General features: G+C 43.4%; 1 protein-coding gene across 6 annotated transcripts in view; it reads left to right on the top strand.

Moving 5' to 3' along the window:
• The window catches only part of DPYD (dihydropyrimidine dehydrogenase), a 647,138-nt gene that overhangs the window by 221,075 nt on the left and 406,895 nt on the right, over nucleotides 1–19,168 (top strand). For 5 of the 6 annotated variants that reach the window (XM_064147329.1, XM_064147330.1, XM_064147331.1 and 2 more), the window contains exons 7-8: nucleotides 6,015–6,096; nucleotides 11,005–11,092. In XM_064147329.1, the coding sequence (XP_064003399.1) occupies nucleotides 6,015–6,096; nucleotides 11,005–11,092 (170 nt within the window). Of the gene's footprint in view, nucleotides 1–6,014; nucleotides 6,097–11,004; nucleotides 11,093–12,092; nucleotides 12,492–19,168 lie in introns of those variants that run through there. The other variant, XM_064147335.1, reaches the window with a different exon arrangement.

The raw sequence follows: 19,168 nt of genomic DNA on the forward strand, positions 1-19,168 counted from the left end.
ACACACATTGGGAGCAGACAGAAAGGAGAGAACTGGTTGTGAACTCTTTTTACATCAGGAGATGCAGGAAAGTAGAATAGAATAAACAATTACAATGTCCTCTGTCCTCCCCCAAGACTCTCTGGTCTCTCTGGAGGACTTTTCTCTATAGTTATACCAATTAACTCTTAATTTTCCTTAACCTACAACAGTCCTCTACACTAGAGAATGCTTTTTTAGCTCTGTAACTGTGGCTGACATCATACCTTGAGGTGATATCCCTCAAATAAGAAACACTATTTCAGAAACTGACTAGTGGATACTAAACCATGCAAAATCAAAAGATCCACACCCATGAAGGGCTTTACAAAATGAAAAGTGAAAAGAAACAGGGAGAGAAAAGGGCAACACATTCATATGTCTCAATGGAGCATGATTGAAATCAATAAAGTTGACACTATTAATGAATTTGATCTATAATGTCAAATACTTATTCAGTGCTCTGAAAAATAGGCAATCAATACTGGAGAAGTTGAACTGAATACTTGCATTTTTGCCAGTGAGGTTCAGAAGTATTCTACCTAATTATCAAGGTGTTCACAGGATCCCAGGATGTTAGGGGTTGGAAGGGACCTTTCGAGATCTTCTAGTCCAACCCCCACCAGAGCAGGACCAGAGAATCTGCTGCAGGGCACACAGGAACACATCCAGACAGGGCTGGAAGGCTCCACAGAAGGCGACTCTGGGCAGCCTGTGCCAGTGGTCTGAGACCCTTCCTGTCAAGAAGTTCTTCCTCATGTTGAGCTGGAACTTCCTGTGCTGCAGTTTCCGTCCCTTGCCCCTTGTCCTATGCCAGGACACAAGTGAGCAGAGGCTGTCCCTATCTGTTCTTTTCTGACCTCCAGCCCTCAGCTGGACAGACATTGCTCAGATGCCCTCTCAGCCTTCTCCTCTGCAGACTAAGCAGCCCCAGGGCTCTCAGCCTTTCCTCATCAGGCAGTGCTGCAGTACCTTTAGCATTCTTGTAGCCCTCCCTTGGACTCTCTCCAGGAGATCCCTGTCCCTCTTGATCCTTATAGTGAAGTTCTTCCTCATGTTGAGGTGAAACTTCCAGTGAAGGTGTTAATACACAGACATTTAACTATGGAGCTGCTTCACTTGAATTGATCACCTGAGCAGATTGCAGGTTTAGTGTATGGAATAACTCTTCACCTACTGAGGAGCATGTTTTCATAAATGCCAGCTGTAAAATCAGATTTGTTGCTGTGAAGTAGTAAGAAATAATGAGGCATTTCTAACGGTGAAGCTTTGTTTGGTGGCACTTAGATTCAGTTTGGACTCAGCATTCTAACAGAGAACTTTCTGCAGTTCTTTACAGTGCTGCAGTTGCTTCCTGCGTGCTTCCAGATTTGAAACAATGTGATCTGAAGTTGCACATCATCTTTGGTTTAAAATTTTATTTAAAGTAAAGTATAGTGTCTTGCTGCTTCTGCTGCAAAAAGCCTCATGCTAAGATTTGCCTGCTCTGTTAGCATCCTTAATGGTCAAGCAAGTGGTTTAAAATGTATTTCATTCTTTCTTTTGAGTCTCAAAGAGCACAGAGCAATCAAGGTCAAATTTTACTTCGATTCCTTGTGGAAGATTTCACATCTGATTTAAGGGCATTAGTTTCTTTTGTCCTTATTTTCATCTTACATGAGAAGAGAAGGTGGCCTGTGGTAACACTCATCCATTACTGCATTTCTAAGTCTTTGCCCTACATCTTTTAATGAGTTTAGGTTACTGACAAGTGTATTTTCAAGGCTTCATAAGCTATTGCAAGTGGCTAACAAGCTCAAATTAATTTTGTATTTAGAATCAGCTTTTTGGAAGTCCAGAGCTTGTGCTTCATTTAGCTCTTCCTTTTTTTTCAAGTGCTTTTAACTAGGATATTCCTTCGTGTACCTGTTGCATCATAGCTAACTTTCTATTGAGACAATAGAAAGATGTCTGGTGACTAGTGGATTTGCTGTGGTATTAAAGCATGGCTTAAAACTGCAGTTGTCTGAACATGTATGTTTTTTTCGCACTCATAGAGATCTTTTCCTGCTTTTCAGCACTTGTGTAAAATCTGTACTTTATAGCAGAGTAGACATGAGCAAATCACACTCTTGTTTAGAGACTGAACAAGCTTCACTCCTTATACTCCTAGCTTTGCCACTGCTTTACAATATAACAAAATACTTCTCTTACTAAGTCAACCGTGTCCCTTGAGGAAAAGTAATTCCGGATCACTGGGAAATGCCAACTACTTGTCCAAGCTATCTGCTCTTGTGGCCAGGAGGGGCAATGCCATTCTGGGGTGGATTAGAAGGGCTGTGGTTAGTAGGCTGAGAGAGGTTCTCCTGCCCTTCTACCCTGCCCTGGTGAGGCTGCATCTGGAGTACTGTGTCCAGTTCTGGGCCCCTCAGTTCAAGAGAGACATAGAACTGCTTAAGAGAGTCCAGCACAAAGCCACAAAGGTGATGAAGGGAATAGAACATCTCAGTTAGGAGGAGAACCTGAGGTAGCTGTGGCTGTGCTGCTTGGAGAAGAGGAGCCTGAGAGGTGACCTCATCAATGTTTATAAGTATGTATAGGGTAAGTGCCAAGAGGCTGGAGCCAGGCTCTGCTGAGCAACAGGATGAGGGGCAATGGTGGAAGCTGAGGCATAGGAAGTTTCATTTAAACATGTAAAAGAATTTTTTTTACCTCTAAGGGTGACAGAGCCCTAGAACAGGTTGCCCAGGGCATTGCAGATTTTCCCTCTCTGGAGATATTCAAAACCTGCCTGGATCCTGCTCTGACAGGGAGGTTGGACTGGGTGAGCTTTCAAGGTCCCTTCCAGCCCCTGACAATCTGTGATTCTGTGAAGCACCTTTAACTTGCATTAGATTTGAGGCAGAGGTGAATTTAAGAGACACTCTTCACATCCGTTGCATTCCTCTCGCACCTCTGCCTGTTTTCCCTTTCCCGTGGGTCTTCCCTGTTGCAGAGTCAGAGACCACCTGGTGCTGCTGAAAGGAATTGTATCACAATTATACAAGATTTGTTTTAAATTTAAATGTCTTTATTGTCTCTCTGTTGCAGAACCATAGAATCATAGAATGGTTCAGATTGGAAAAGACCTCAAAGATCATCTAGCTCCACCCCCCTGCCATAGGCAGGGACACCTCCCACTAGAACAGGTCTCTCAACACCTCATTCAACCTGACCAGGAAGGGAGAAGCCACAACCTCCCTGTGCAACCTTTGCCAGTGTCTCACCACCCTCACTGGAAAGAACTTCTTCATAACATCTAGTTTAAATTTCCCCTCTGACAGCTTAAATGTAATCATATTGATACATTAATTTCTGTGTCAGACATCTTTTTCTTAGCATGACCTGTGAGAGGTCACGATGATCAGAGGGCTGGAGCACCTCTCCTGTGAGGAGAGACTGAGGGAGCTGGGGCTGTTCAGTTTGGAGAGGAGAAGGCTCCCAGAAGACCTTATTGTGACCTTTCAGTATCTGAAGTGGGCTACAAGAAAGCTGGGGAGGTACTTTTTAGATATCAGGTAGTCATAGGACTAAAGGGAATGGAACAAAGCTAGAAATGGGTAGATTCAGACTGAATGTTAGGAAGAAGTTCTTAAGCATGAGAGTGGCGAGAGCCTGGAATGGGTTGCCCAGGAAGGTGGTCAAAGCACCATCCCTGGAAGTAAGGTTAGGCTGGATGAGGCTCTGGGCAGCCTGATCTAGTGTGAGGTGTCCCTGCCCATGGCAGTGGGGGTTCGAACTGGATTATCCTCGTGGTCCCTTCCAACCCTGACTGATTCTGTGGTTCTATGATTCTAGGTGTATTGTCATCATGTGTTTATTATATCAGATATTTAAAGCAATTTTTATTGCACACTGGTCAGGAAAGGTGAAAAGAGGGCAGTATTAGAAATTATAAAGAGGAACACTAGTTTCTAAATAATACAATTAAAGTTGATGCAACCTGAAATAAATAAGATCTTTCAGACCTGTCAGAGGTAGATGTTAAAGATGTGGTCATTAACAACGTGTAAAATACAGCCACGGCGAATATCTTGTGCCAGTGGCTTTGTTATGCTAATTACAGATCCACTCGTTTAAAAACAGATTAGTTGAAGCTTAGAAATGTCTAGGGAAAGCCTTTAACATTTCTGCATATTCAGGGTTTTTTTGTCTTCGTTAAACAAAACTATCTGAAGTCCAATTCACTGTATTTACCTGGAGTGTGTTTTACAGCAAAGATTTTGACCTGGCACAAGTGGATTTTACTTTATTTGAGATAAAAATCTGTATCAATAGATATAAACTGAGATTCTCTGTTGGCGCTCCAGTTTTAATGTGCAGGAGATCTGTGATTCTGGCAACTTCAAGATGTCATTCCTAATATTCCTCATGAGGAAAAAATGCTAGCTCATAAAAATGAAGTAAAAAAGCAGATTTGAGAACAACAACTGATAGAGAATTACTGACTTTGTCCATCTGCTTTTAGTTCTGGGATGCTCAGTTCAAGAGGGACAGGGATCTGCTGGAGAGAGTCCAAGGGAGGGCTACAAGGATGCTGAAGGGACTGCATAGTCTGGAGACAAGAAGGCTGAGAGGGGATCTGAGCAATGCCTGTAAATAGCTGAGGGCTGGGGGTCGAGAGAGAGGACAAACTCTTCTCAGTTGCACCCCGGCATAGGACAAGTGGCAAGGGATGTAAACTGCAGCACAGTAAGTTCCACTTCAACATAAGGAAGAACTCCTTGATTGTTAGGGTCCCAGAGCACTGGCACAGGCCGCCCAGAGAGGCTGTGGAGTCTCCTTCTGTAGAGCCTTTCCAGCCCTATATAGATGTGTTCCTGTGCGACCTGTGCTGGATTCTCTGGTCCTGCTCTAGCAGGGGGATTGAACTGGAAGTTCTCAAGAGGTCTCTTCCAACCCCTGATGTCCTCTGATCCTGTGTGCTTGAACATTCATAAACATTTAAAAAGTAGAAATTGAGGAGAGTAGAGTTTTAAATACTATTGCTCAAAAAGAGTATTTGCAAGACTTTTACACTTTTAAGAAAAAAAAATGTTGGCAAATGTGATTCTTTTTGGGCTAGCTTAATGGGAGATTGCTAGAAGATCACTTTGGTTTTAGTACACAGAATAGATTTTATTAAATGGTTGTCTTAAGTTTATTTAGTGGTGATCTAAATGAATGAAGCCAAAGCTCCCACCTGGACTACTGTGTACCATTCTGGAGCCCCTAACACAGGAAGGACAAGGGACTGTGGAAGCAAGTCCAGAGGAGGCCACAAAATGCTCAGAGGGCTGCAGCAGCTCTGCTGTGAAGACAGGCTACAGGAGCTGGGGCTCTGCAGCCTGGAGAAGAGAAGGCTTCAAGGAGACCTTGGAGTGGCCTTCCAGTATCTGAAGTGGGCTACAGGAAGGCTGAGAAGGAACTGTCAACAAGGTCTTGTCATGATAGGATGAGGAGTTATGGGTTTAAACTGGCAGAGGGGAGATTGAAACTAGATGTTAGGAAAGAGTTCTTTCCAGTGAGGGTGGTGAGACACCGGCACAGGTTGCCCAGGGAGGTTGTGTTCAAGGCCAGGCTGGATGAGGCCTTGAGCAACCTGTTCTAGTGGAAGGTGTCCCTGCCTATGGGGGGGGGTGGGGGGGGGGGGGGGTGGGGTGAGGGTGTGGTGTTGGAACTGGATGAGCTTTGAGGTCTTTTCCAACCTAAACCGGTCTATGATTCTTTTGGACCCAAGCTTAACATGTGTTAAGTAGTTGCCTAAAATTGTGGACAAGTTCAGCCTCAAGGTATGGCCTCTTGGGCCTGTGTTTTTAGCACTGGTTAAATAATGCTGTTCTGTCACTCTAACAATTAAAAAAAGACAACTGTCAAGTTTCAGCACATTTCCATTAACATACATCAAAATTACCGATAGGTGTGCTACAAGTATTGAAAAAAATATCCTTTCTTCCTAGTAGCTGGAAGTATTCCACAATCATTTTCATTTCTTTTAGTACGTCTGAAATCCCCCAATTCCGTTTGCCGTATGATGTTGTGCATTTTGAAGCTGAGCTGATGAAGGATCTTGGAGTGAAGGTAAGGAAAAGTGTGTTCTGCCTACGTATAGCTCAGAGGAAAAAAAGCAAGAACGCTGCCAAAGATTAACAGCAAAATGTCATGCACATTAGTAAAGAACGATTAAAACCTGCACTAGACAGAGGCAGGAAGATGCTTCCTCTTGCTCAGAGCATTTGTCTGTCTCCTGTCTGAATGCCACTCGTTTGGAAAAGGGCAATCAATAGTTCTCATCTGGCATTCCTGCATGTGATTAATTGTCTGTGTGAAACAAATTCCTAAATTGCTTTAGGGGTTCAATATAGCTATTGGAATGATTTGATTTTTTAATCAAGTTTTTTGCATGCAAGTTTGGCACTACTTAAAACATTCATGTTTGATACTTCTCCTTTTGTTCCTTCTCTCTGAGTTGTTTCCTTTTGCTTAATGGTTTATTATACAGTCTTGCATCCAAGTTAATTTCATAATAAAATGCATCAAATTGAATAAAATGTTAACGTGCCCATCCGTTATAAACAGTAACAGTCATTCAGCCTCTTGGAAAGTAACAGCTATGCATTATTCCATTCAACAAATGTGTGTAGTTTGTAGATAATGGGAACATAGCTTTATTGTCAATTTAGGGCTTGAACTGAGTATTTAGGCAGTGATTACAACTGCTGCGCCTTCTAACAGAACTTACAAATGTAGAATGCATCGCTGGATCAATTTTTTTGAGTGCTAGGCGGGATAATACATTTTTAACATGACATGAAGCAAGGAATTCTTCTTTGCAATCTTTTGCATGGGTTCATGTTGCAAAATCAGTAGACTGACTCCACAAGACCTAAATGAGAACTTCATTCTGCCCAAGTTTTGCAGAAATGCTGGTAAGATGTCAGATAAGACTTTAAATGCTGCAGGCCTGTTTTTTCCTCCTCTAAAGATACCTTTACAAACATTGAAAAGAGTGGCAGAATGAAGGTCTACAAGGCCTCAGTAAGCCTCATGATGCAGCTCAAAATTCCCTGCCAACTAGTAGCCATACCCCCCCAAAAACCATGAGATAAGAAGGAATGCATGCTCTCCCCAGAGAGAGATGTGAAGAGAGGGAGATGAGAAGGTAAAGAGAGCAATTGTCAGCCAGGCACTGCCTTAGTAGAATCATAGAATGGTTTACGTTGGAAGGGACCTCAAAGCTCATCCAATTCCAACCCCCTGCCATAGGCAGGGACACCTCCCACTAGAACAGGTCCCTCAAGACCTCATCCAACCTGGCCTTGAACACCTCCAGGGAGGTTATAGATCACAGAATCACAGAATGTGATCAAAGATCTGTGCCAGTGTCTCACCACTCTCCCTGGGAAGAACTTCTTCCTAATAAGCTGTGATACCAGAAAGTGGAACGAAATAGCAATATTACAACATTCTGGGGTGCCCAAAACCATCCCCTGAGATGGGTCTTAGTCTCTGTAGTTTTCTTAGGGGAACCTGTGACCTCTTAAACTACAACAGAATAAAGCACTCAGACAATTTTACACAAAATTGCTGGGTGTCAGCTGCTGTGGCCCCTCTGCAGAAGGCACTTCTCCAGGGCTCACTGTTATGTCAGGGTCTCCAGAACAAACTGATACAGCCACCAAGTCATCTAGACCTGCAAGTCCTTTGCAGTTTTGAAGTGCAGCAGAGAATCTCAATGTAAACTTGCTTCTGAGCTCTGTTATTGGTTTGCAGTTGATCCTTTGGCAAGCTGACTAAGTATCTTGGCCTTATACCTTTACAAGCTAGAAATCATAGAATTATAGAATCAATCAGATTGGAAGGGACCTCCAAGATCATCCAGTCCAACCTATCACCCAGCCCTGTCCAGTCAACTAGACCATGGCACTAAGTGCCTCATCCAGTCTTTTTCTTGAACACCTCCAGGGATGGTGACTCCACCACCTCCCTGGGCAGCTCATTCCAATGCCAATCACTCTCTCTGGCAAGAACTTCCTCCTAACATCCAGCCTAGACCTCCCCCGGCACAACTTGAGACTGTGTCCCCTTGTTCTGTTGCTGCTTGCCTGGGAGAAGAGGCCAACCCCCACCTGGCTACAACCTCCCTTCAGGTAGTTGTAGACAGCAATGAGATTGGGGTGTTTCCTTAAAGCATTTCATATCAGTGATGGAAGGTGCCTTATTGTGCAAATACTCAGTAGTGCTGTTTATTCAAGTAGTTCTGCTGAAATTAGTCAGAATTAGTCAGCTGAATAAGGATTATGGAGCTGGGCCCTAGGAGCATTACTAATCCCCACCAAAGTAGTCTTGCTATTTAAATTCCTTCATTAGGTTTCCGTAACATATGTACACTATAGGGTGAAAAAAAATAATGTAATGACAATGTGTGCAATGTGTTTTGTTGCCAGTGTGGATGTAGAGTGTGTTCTTGAAAGGATTACAGCTGCACATGGCTTTTGCCTTTCACCAATAGGAAAAGTGTATTAAATATTTACAAAGTGGAAAAGAGAAGGTTTCAGTTCAACACAAGGAAAAACTTCTTTACAGTGAGGGTGACAGAGCCCTGGAGCAGGCTGCCCAGAAAGGTTGTGGAGTCTGCTTCTCTGGAGGCTTTCAAAACCTGCCTCGATGCATTCCTGTGTGGACTGCCCTAGGTTCTGCTTTTGACAGGGGAGTGTTTCTGGATATCTCTGGAAGTCCCTTCCAGCCTCTAATGTTTTGTGATTCTGTGCATCTAGGCAAATTTAATAACAATATATACAATGACAGGAAGACTGAACTGTTAAAATACTAAGTATACTACTTAGGAAATAGAGCCTGGCCTTTTGTAAAGTGAGTACACAATTGATAGAACAAAAACTAGAAGAAAACACTTGAGTTCAGATGGTCTAAAGTATGGAGATAAAACCACAGATACCCGTTTCAAGGAGTACAGGATGGAAGCAGAGGAATCATGAACACTTTATGTACTCAAAAGCCTTAGTGTTAGGAGAGATAAGCAAAAGGTGTGTGATCTTCAATTGCAACAGGTTTGGTGAACATGCAGCACTCTTCTTCATCTCAACCCTATAATGACCATAGCTGCTCAACCTACTCCTGCTCAAAGCAGGATTGCTGGTGAAACTTTACTTCTTGAAAAAAAATGAAGCTTTTCCTTTTAGAAGTGGATAGGAGTTGAACTGAAGCAAGTATAAGTTATAGGAGCATTTTTATTACAGCAATTTCTTCCAGTGAATGAATACCACTCACTGCACTCTAGGCATGGCTGCTTGTCTAAATTAGAAATAACAGTTGCAACTTTAAATGAAAACTGATCTCATTCATAACTTTTAAAACCTTTGTTAGTTCACCACAAAGAACAGTCTGTTTCACTATGAACAAGTAAGGCACACAATAATTTACATAGAATACAGAATCACACAGAGTCATCCAGGCTGGAAAGGACCTCTGCACCCATCCAGCCCAGCCACTTTGCCCTGCACCATGTCCCCAAGCACCTCCAGGGATGGCAACTCCACCATCTCAATGGGCAGCCTCTTCCAGTGCCTCACAACACTTTCTATGAAAAAATGTATCCTAATGTGCAGCCTGAGCCTGCCCTGGAGCAGCTTGAGGCCATTCCCTCTCCCTCTGTCATTATCAACTTGTGAACAGGGCCCAGTGCCTGCCTCTTCAAACCCTCCTGTCAGGTAGCTGCAGAGAGCAATGAGCTCTCCCCTCAGCCTCCTTGTGTGCAGAGTAACAGCCCCAGCTCCCTCAGCCGCTCCTCACAGCCTTGTTCTCCTGCCCCTGCCCAGCTCAGTCGCCCTTCCCTGTCCCCGCCTCGGCCCCTCCATGTGCTCCTGTGCTGCAGTGCCCAGAGCTGAGCACAGCACTTGAGGTGCAGCCTCACTAAGGCTGAGTGCAGAGGGACAATCACCACCCTGCTCCTGATGGCCACACTCTTTCTGACACAGGCCAGGATGGCACTGGCCCCCTTGGCCACCTGGGCACACAGCTGGCTCACATTCATCCTCCTGTCAGTCAGTCCCCCTAGGTCCTTTTCCTCCACACGCCTCTCCTGCCATTCTTCCCCAGGCCTGTAGCCTTGCATGGGGTGGTTGTGGCTCAGGTGCAGGACCTGGCTCTTGGCCTTGTTGAAGCTCAATACAGTTGACCTCTTCCAACTTACTGCCAGTCTTTTGCAGCCAGGTTTTCTGAATCCACAAAAATGCCACTGGCTTCACTGGGGGTTTTGGCCTAAACATGTTCTTTCTAGTGCTGTCTGGGCAAAATCCAGGCTGTGTGTTCTGAGCAGCAGAAAGCAAGACTATCCTTCCTCTGTGACTGACATTGCTTTCTGTGCAGTTGGAGGCTGACCAAGTGCCAGATGCTGTGCAGCAAAACGTTGCTTGGTTTTGTGTTCAGAACCCCTGCTGGTACAGAACAGTGTCATGTCTTTTTTTTTTTATTTCTCTCTAAGAGCCTGCTACTTCTACTGGTGTTTCTGCAGTAACCTAGAGCGCTGATGTTTTGCTTGTTGTGCTGGGTGATCTGTTCTGTCTTCCATGCCATGTTTCTTACATTCTGGTTTTCATGTGGGAATATAGCGTTTTGTAGTCAGCACTGAATGGAGTGATGTACTTGTTGTAGAAAACTGCCATTTTAATCTTTACTTCAGTATTCTGCTCTGCAGACAGGCATTGTTTGTTTAGCTTGCTTTAACTCTTTAGTTTACAGCAGAAACCAGACTAGCCGTTGGTGACCCCCATCTGAGGATGACCTTAAGGTACCTTTTACCCATATCTAGTTTTGGACCATTTGCTTAAATCAGAGCCTGTTTTAGGGGGGGAAAAGGCAATTTGCTTTGTTTGCTCACTAGGTGATCATGCAAGATGTCTGTAAGCAGGACACAACAGAGGTTCTTTTCACATGCTCACTTTAAAAGCATGCAATCTTTAATTCTTTCAGATCGTTTTTAACAAAGGCCTTGCTGTAGATGGAATGACTCTCCGTACCTTGAAAGATGATGGCTACCAGGTGATCTTTATTGGAATAGGTAAGTGCAGCTTGCTGTCCTGTAGCTTATCACCTTGAAATTCAATTAATGTCTAAGAATAAACTGGCACTTGTCTCTGTGTTAATAGCATGATGTGAGTGTTACAGGTTGAGCCTCTAGGGGGGCTAGGAGGTGGTCTGGAAGCTGAGCCCAGGTGCTCCTGGCCCCTCCTGGAGGGAGGTTCCTCCCAGGTGCGAAGGTTAGCTCATGCCCACTTTCTTTCTGCCACACTATAAAAGCAAGCTTCCTGGTTTGCTCTCTCTCTGCCTTGCCTGAAGGACAACTCTCTCACTGCTCCAGCTGAACCATGTGGCCAGCCAAACATGTGCTGGACCAGTTGCTTCCTGAATCTACCTCCATCCATTGTCATCCATCTGGTTTTGTATATATATTTTTGTACCTGTTTCCCTTCCCTTATGCCTTTGTTAAGTCCCTTAACATAAATACCTTTTATTTATTTTAAAAGTGGTTTGATTTTTTTTTTAACTTCCAAACATTGTTGCTAGACTGTTTTCTGTGGGTGTTTTACCCCTTTCTGCTCTTCCTACCCAATTCTTTTCTTTTCAAAGTGTGGGGGAGAGGGGAAGCATCTTGGAGTGAAAGTTGTTCTGTGGGCTCTGGGTCTCCGCAAAGCTCTAAACTAGAACAGCAAGGCAGCTTCTATTTGATGTGTTCTGAAAGTATGGCAGATGGGCAAAACTTTAGAAACTCAGGAAGCTAAAGCTAGCTGGCTTAAAATAGCTACTTGTTAAACTTCTCCCATTTATTGGATAGATTTTTACATAAGATGAGGATGTAGCTGGACTGGTTGGTTCATTGCTTGTTTATGTAGTTAAAAAATGGCTGAATACAAAACCTTGCTTGTAGTTAATTGCTGCATTGGCCTGCAGTGATAACACAAGTTCCATTTTCAATTTTGGGGACCCATGGCATCACTGCCTCTACATGTAAGCCAATGATACCATACTTGGCTACTTTTTCTTTTTTCTTTCCTCCACAGAAAACATGTGTCTCCTTCAGATGGCCCATAGCAAAGTGTAATTATGGGATGGGTTAACGAAATAGCTAACTTTGACTTAGACTAAAACTGGCATCATAGATCTGCTTCTTTCATATGCTAAAGAAGTCCTGCACCTGCCTGCTATCTGAACCATTGCTGCTTTTTAGTGTTAGATTAGAACTATTATCCATTTACAAGTATTTTGAAGTACAGCTGGACACATCACTACCATATCATAGGTATTCTGAGCAGGCATCTCCTACAGTTGATATGAGGCTTAATGCTCTTTATTGATCTAGACGTTGCCTAAGTGAACATAATAGGAAACAAGTTGTCCAACTGTTCTTCCTTCCTATTATTGATTACAGAGATGTAATTCTTCGTACAGCGACAACTGTTGTTTGCCATCTGCTTATGCAGTATAATAAGCTTTTGCAGGTCTAATCTGTTGTGTGATTGTAATACAGAGTACTGTGATTTATCTAATCCTAAAGCCTCACATTATTAGAGACTTTACAGACACAGGACTTCTGATATGTCATATTTTGATGTAATTGTGTACAAGACAATGGTCTGACTTAGGTTTCTTACTGTTTTCATTTGTGTCTTTCAAACTGCTTTGTGAAAACTTACCAAAAAGGGATTAATAAGTAAATAAATATTTATTTATTTTCCAAGTCTAACATGTAGGAAAAAAAAAGTTGGTCATTTTTGGAGTATCAGCATGATTCTTCTGCATGTCTGACTCAGGCATTTTAGCTGGACTGCTACTTTAAGGTTAACAAAAGTGACCTCCAAGTACTGCACACAGGATTGGAATGTTTGATGTCCACTTGTGACCTCAATTTTCTTCATTTTGTTTTCATAACTTAATAAAGTTGTCTCAGTATAAAATGGTTTTGGTTGGAAGTCTATGTAGAGAGCCTTGTGCCATAGAGATGCTAGATGAAGGCACACAGACAGAATTTTAATGAACAAGAGAAGGTATTTGAAGCATATTTCTTCTGTAGCCTGTGTGTTTAGTGGCTGTATTAGGAAACAGAGGATATTGATGTAAATGAAGGATTATGTTGTCCTACAAAGTTTTGGAGTGCAGTTGGTCCGTGCATTTGGAGTGAAGTTGGTCCGTCTGCTTTACCCCCAAGTCTGCCTGGCACCTCTCTTGTAAAACACTGGACAGCAATGTCTATTTGCATACTAGTGGTAAAAGAGGGAAGACAAGTGGCACAGATCTCTATGGTTAGCTATATAAATGCTATTATGCATTAATTAATGCATTTATAGGTTATCACCAGCAGCAGTTTTTTTTATAGTGAGTCTTTACTGTTTCTTGTTGGTTTTGTTGCCTGCTGAACAAACACATTTGATGAAAGTGTGGCATTTGAACGTTGCTCTGATCATGGAAATAAAACAATTCCAGAACACTACTTACATAAAAGAGAAGATTTTTCTTTTAAAAAGTTGTTGTAATTTGCTTCTGAAAGCATCTGTGTCTTGATGGAAAATCAACAGGGAGGTGGTTGAGGCCCCATCCCTGGAGGTGTTTAATGCTAGGCTGGATGAGGCTCTGGCCAGCCTGATCTAGGGTAGGGTGTCCCTCCCCATGGCAGGGGAATTGGAACTAGATAATCTTTGTGGTCATTCCAACTCAGACTGGTTCTATGAAAATCTGATACCTTCTAGCAAGTGACAAAACTGAAGAACATGAACAGAAAAGGCTTTTTGAGAGCCTTTAAACAACTTGGGAAGTTGTTTAAAGTGTGCTTTAGTCAATGCATTTGCTCTGTTTCAGGCCTGAAGGGTAAAGAATTTCTAGAAGTTCGCAAGGGGATACAGGCTGAGTGTGTCACTCTGATTATTGTAACTATTATTAATAATATCAATAAATAAAGATGCTTAGCTTCAAGTCTTTTCTTACTGAGGCATTGATACTATGATGGTTTCTCATAAGGTGAAAGACTTTTTAATCAGTAGGTCTGGCATGTTTAAGTTATGGTTTAAAGCTCAGGAAAACACCTCAGACTGGGCCAGAAGGTGAACAGACAGGCAATAGATGTAATCAACTTCTGGCAACTTCTAGGATAAAAATGTGAGTTACACCTTACCTTCATACTGTTTTGTTTTTCACCATCTTACTTTTCCCAGTGAGGCTGTGGCTGTGTATGAAGTTGTAGATACCAATGTGGAGTTAGGGGTAATAAAGGCATGCACTGTACTAGCAAACACTAGATTGGAGAAAAAGCTTTGAGAGTTATCTGGATGGAACATTAATGGAAGCCATCAGTCTGAACAGTGGCAGACTGGGAGTTGGCACTGCCCTCTCATAGCACTACACCAGAACAAATGGCAGGTAAATCTCTATCAGAGGATTGCCTGTTACCTGTTTTGTTTTTCGGAGTTCTTTCTTTCACAGAACTTTAGAGGTTGGAAGGGACCTCTGGAGATTATTCAGTCTAATCACTCTACCAACAGCAGGATCACCCAGGGTGGTCTGCACAGGAATGCATCCAGGTTGGTTTTGAAAATCTCCAGAGGAGACTCCATAAACTCTGGGTAGCCTGCTCCAGGGCTCTGTCACCCTCACTGTAAAGAAGTTTCTCTTCATGTTGAGGTGAAACCTTCTCTGTTCCAGTTTGTAGCCATTGCTCTTTGTCTTATTGCTGCTGACCAGTGAAAAGAGCTTAGTCCCCTCCACTTGACACTCACCCTTCAGATATTTGTACGCATGGATCAGATCCCTTCTTGGCCTTCCCTTCTCCAGACTAAACAGCCTCAGGGCTCTCAGTCTCTCTCCGTAAGGGAGATGCTCAAGTCCCACAGTCATCCACATGGCTCTCTGCTGGACTCTCTCCAGCAGGTTTCTGTCTCTCTTAAACCGGGGAGCCCAAAACTGGACACAGTATTGCAGGTGTGGTCTCAGCAGGGGAGAGCAGAGGGGGAGAAGACCCTTCCTAGCTCTGCTGGCCACACTTTTCCTGATGCATTCTAGGATGTGGCTCTCTTGCCCACAAGGGCACATTGCTGGCCCATGCAGAACTTGCTGCCCACCAGCACTTCAAGGGCTTTCTCTATGGAGCTCCACTCCAGCAAGGCAGCCTGAACCTGTACTGAAGCCTGCTGTTGCTCTTCCCCAGCTGCAGGACCCTGCACTTGTCCTTACTAAACTTTGTGAAGTTTGCCTTCACCCAGCTCTCAACCTGCCCAGATTTGGTTGGATGGCAGCACAGCCAGTGCTGACACAGTGGTGTCAGTGACTCCCCTAGTTTTGTATCAGCAGAAACTTGCTGAGGGTGCAGTCAATGCCCTCACCCAGGTTGTTGATAACAATATTGAACAAAACTGGACCAGTACTGATTTCTGAGGAATACCACTGGCCACAGGCCTCCAACTTGATTCTGTGCCACTGATGACAACTCTCTGAACTCTGTTTTGGAGCAGTTTTCAGTTCACCTCACAGACCAACCATCTATGCCACATCTCCTGATGATACTATGGGAGACATTATCAAAAGGTTTGATGAAGTCAAGGTAGATGACATCCACAGCTCTTCTTTTGTCTACTCATTTGGTCATGGTATCATAGAAGGCTATCAGGTTAGTCAAGCAACATCTTCCCTTGGTATATCCATGTTGGCTGCTCGTGATAATCCCTCTTTTCTTCTGTATGGTTAGAGGTGGCCTCCAGAATGAGCTACTCTATCAGCCTTCCAGGGATGGAGGTGAGGCTGACTGGTCTGTAGTTTCCTTCAGTCTCTTTCTGGGTTTTGCCTTATCTGAACTGTTTCATGCATCTATTTCTTAATGATGTCCTTCTGTTTATTGCTAGAGAATCAATATATGAATTGCCTCTTGCTCGTCCAGCATTTCCTCACATGTCCTTCCAGTTTCCTCTCTACAAAGATGGATATTTTGCAACATCTGGCAGCAGATGTATCTTGTGCTTTTGGCACAGAGGGGTATTCTGCTACCTACGTCAGTTGTGGCAGAGGGCAGAAATTAGTTGATGCAAGATGACATTCTATAAAAATATATAATTTATTAATTTCAACATTCTGAACTCTCTCCACCCCCAACCACTGCATTTTAATATTAAAAGGATCTATATGGTCATGAAGACATTCTAGCATTAAAACCAAACCATAACTTACTAATAACTAGCAAACAATTCAAACTATAAACAGAGAGAGGAGTTTCCCTGTGGTTTAATGCCTCTTGGGGTCAATATACTGCATGCCCAGCAGGGTGGGCTGAAAGCTCTTTCTGCTCTATGGCAGAAGCCAATAGAAATTATAGAGGCACTAAAGCATTTACTTACAACTCATTAATTATCAATTACCCTCTGGGGCTACGTCACAGCCTATACAAGTGTCCAAACTTCAGGGGAGCTTTGCCCATGGACTTTGAGGCTGGAATCCTCCTGGCTTCTGGGAAAGGAGAATCTTCCTGGCTTCTGGGGAAATGACAGTCTCTGACCTTGTTCTCCCGGTGAAGGATGCAATCTCTGCCCTTGTCTCCCAGCTTCTCCTGGATGCTCTGTCCAAGGCCTCAGGTGCAGGAGGAGTACGATTCCATGCAGTGTCAGCATGGTCTCACGCTGGCTACGTAGGCTGGTCGCGTGCAGACAAGTGGAGTCTGCTCCTGGTTAACTCAGCGGCAATGGCACTTACCAGGCAATGCTAAGGCAGCAGGCGTGCGGGTGTGCATGGCTGGCTGGGAGACTGAGCTCCCAGTAGGTAAAGGCAGGCAACACAGGATCTAATCCTGATAACTCACTGCAGTGGCATGCAAGTGTGCACAGCTGGCTGGGAGGCTATGGGAGATCCTGTCTCCATAATAACAGCAAAGCAAGCAGGCATAAGCAGTGCTGGTGAGTCTAAGCGAGTGAGCGAGCGTGAGCCTGAGTAATGCAGGGGAGCCTGAGCAAGTGAGCAATCGGGGGAGCCCTGAGCAAGTGAGCCTGAGCTCTTTGTTTACCTGTGTACTCCTATTTATTAAATGTGGGCCAAGATGAATGGCCCCTTGGCCACTAGAATGACCAATCAGGTTGGCATTCAGACAAACCTTACCATAATAGGCAAAATCCACAAGCCTGGACCTTCCAAATATGGGAATCACACAGAACTTGCACTAGGCAGGCACAAGCTGGGCGTGTGGGGGCTTATACAACCTTACACAATCAGGGGCCCTGGCCAGGCCAGACTTTATGGCACCATGCCTCTTGTGCCACTTTGTGCTTGTTATGTGTTTATCTCTGGTTATGGGCAGAAAAACACGTCCAGGCAGGGCAAGGCATAAATAAGCCTATTTTGGGCCTACGGGCCCTCCACAACAGCTTTGTATATAAAGAACCAAGAGATAGACTGTTCTGATTTCAGAACACACCTAGCTTAGACATTAAAGGGTAGTCCTGATTTCAGAACACACACATTTTAGTTATCAAAGGGTACTCCATGAATCTGAGTTTCATACATCAAAATTACCGGCAGTAGCAAACACGAGAATGTTTGTTTGAGAGTGAAAAGTGCATCCAAGCAAAGTGAGAAGCAGTCAAGGAAATACTTTATGGGAATTTCTACTGTGTTTTTTTAGTTCTATCTTCATTGTCATTTAGTCCAGTGCAATTTCTAGTCTTAATCCATTTTATTTCAGCAAGTGATTAAAAATTCTGATGAAGAAATAGAGGCCCCTAAGATTTTAATTTAAACAATTGTTGTTTATCTTCCAGTTACAGATCTCCAGGTCTTATTTTGTTATTCACAAGCTATAATACATAGGAATTACATCTCCCAAGTGAATTTGGAAGTTTTAAAACTAATCTCTAAATCCTTTCCAGATTTGATAGGTTACACTCAATACTCTCTGCCTAGAAATACTTGTGAAGAATTTGTGACTGAGCTGCCAAACCAGTTTGAAAATGTTGCTATTAAAACAAGCAAAAAGCCTCTCATCATTTCCTGCCTTTTGTAAACGCCGCAGGGACTTGGCACGCTGAGAGCAAAAGGAGACATCAGTGATGGGGGGAAGGGCTACAGGAGGTGGCAGCAAAGGAAGGCAGTGAAGGATACCTTACAGAGAGCAGAATAGGCTGAACGCTTTGTGTTACTGTGTCCCTAGGCTGATTTTCAGGCTAGAGTGCTTGCGATTTTTACAAGAAACCTCCAAGTGGCTTCGTCTCCCCTGGCTAGGAGAGCAAATCCAGAAATCTAAGGCTTTTATTGCCCATCCTTGAAGTTCAGCTACAATCTTGGGGAACACAGCTTTATGGGACTGTCTTGCAAGATTCCACAAAGAGAAAAAGTACAAAGCTGTTTTGTATAGAGCTGTTTAACTGATTGCAAACCAATGACTTCAGCAGTGAAATAATTTAAGGACGTTTCATGTGGCATTCAGACAAATAGATGGGAAAGGCTATCGCCAGAAACAGACTTTTACACAAACCTCTGTCATGGAATCATAGAATGGGGGACCTCAAAGCTCATCCAGTTCCAACCCCCCACCACAGGCAAAGACACCTCCTGCTAGAACAGGTCACTCCAGGCCTCATCCAGCCTGGCCTTCAACACCTCCAGGGAGCAGCCACAACTTCCCTGTGTAACCTGTGCCAATATTTCACCATTCTCACTGGAACGAACTTCTTCCTAACTCTACCATAACATTGAGTGTTTATATAACTGCTACGTTCTCTTTATAGAAAATTCAGATTAAAAGACCTCTTCAAAGCTGGTTTTATTTGATAAAATAGTTTTAAAGATCAGAACCCTCTGTTCTCAGAAATTACTTAGAGCCTTTAAGTCCCTGGGCTGAAATTTGCAGCACTTACTAATCAGTTAATATCTCAGTACAGGGCAAATGCAGCTAGCAATGAAGCTTTATTGTTTCTTCCTCCATCTTGTGACACTAAATTGCTATCAAGCCAGTTTCATCAAATTATGGTATTCAGAGGTTCTGTTAAATAGTGTAAAACAGTAGATTAGGTGACTATAAATAAATAGAAGCAGATTGTTGTTTGGAGGTATCTCAAATAGTATCTCCTAGTGGCAAGGGACAAAACTGTACATTAAAGAAAAAAAAATCCCC

Source organism: Pogoniulus pusillus, chromosome 8 (genome assembly GCF_015220805.1).
Source record: "Pogoniulus pusillus isolate bPogPus1 chromosome 8, bPogPus1.pri, whole genome shotgun sequence".
NCBI classification, from domain to species: Eukaryota; Metazoa; Chordata; class Aves; order Piciformes; family Lybiidae; genus Pogoniulus; species Pogoniulus pusillus.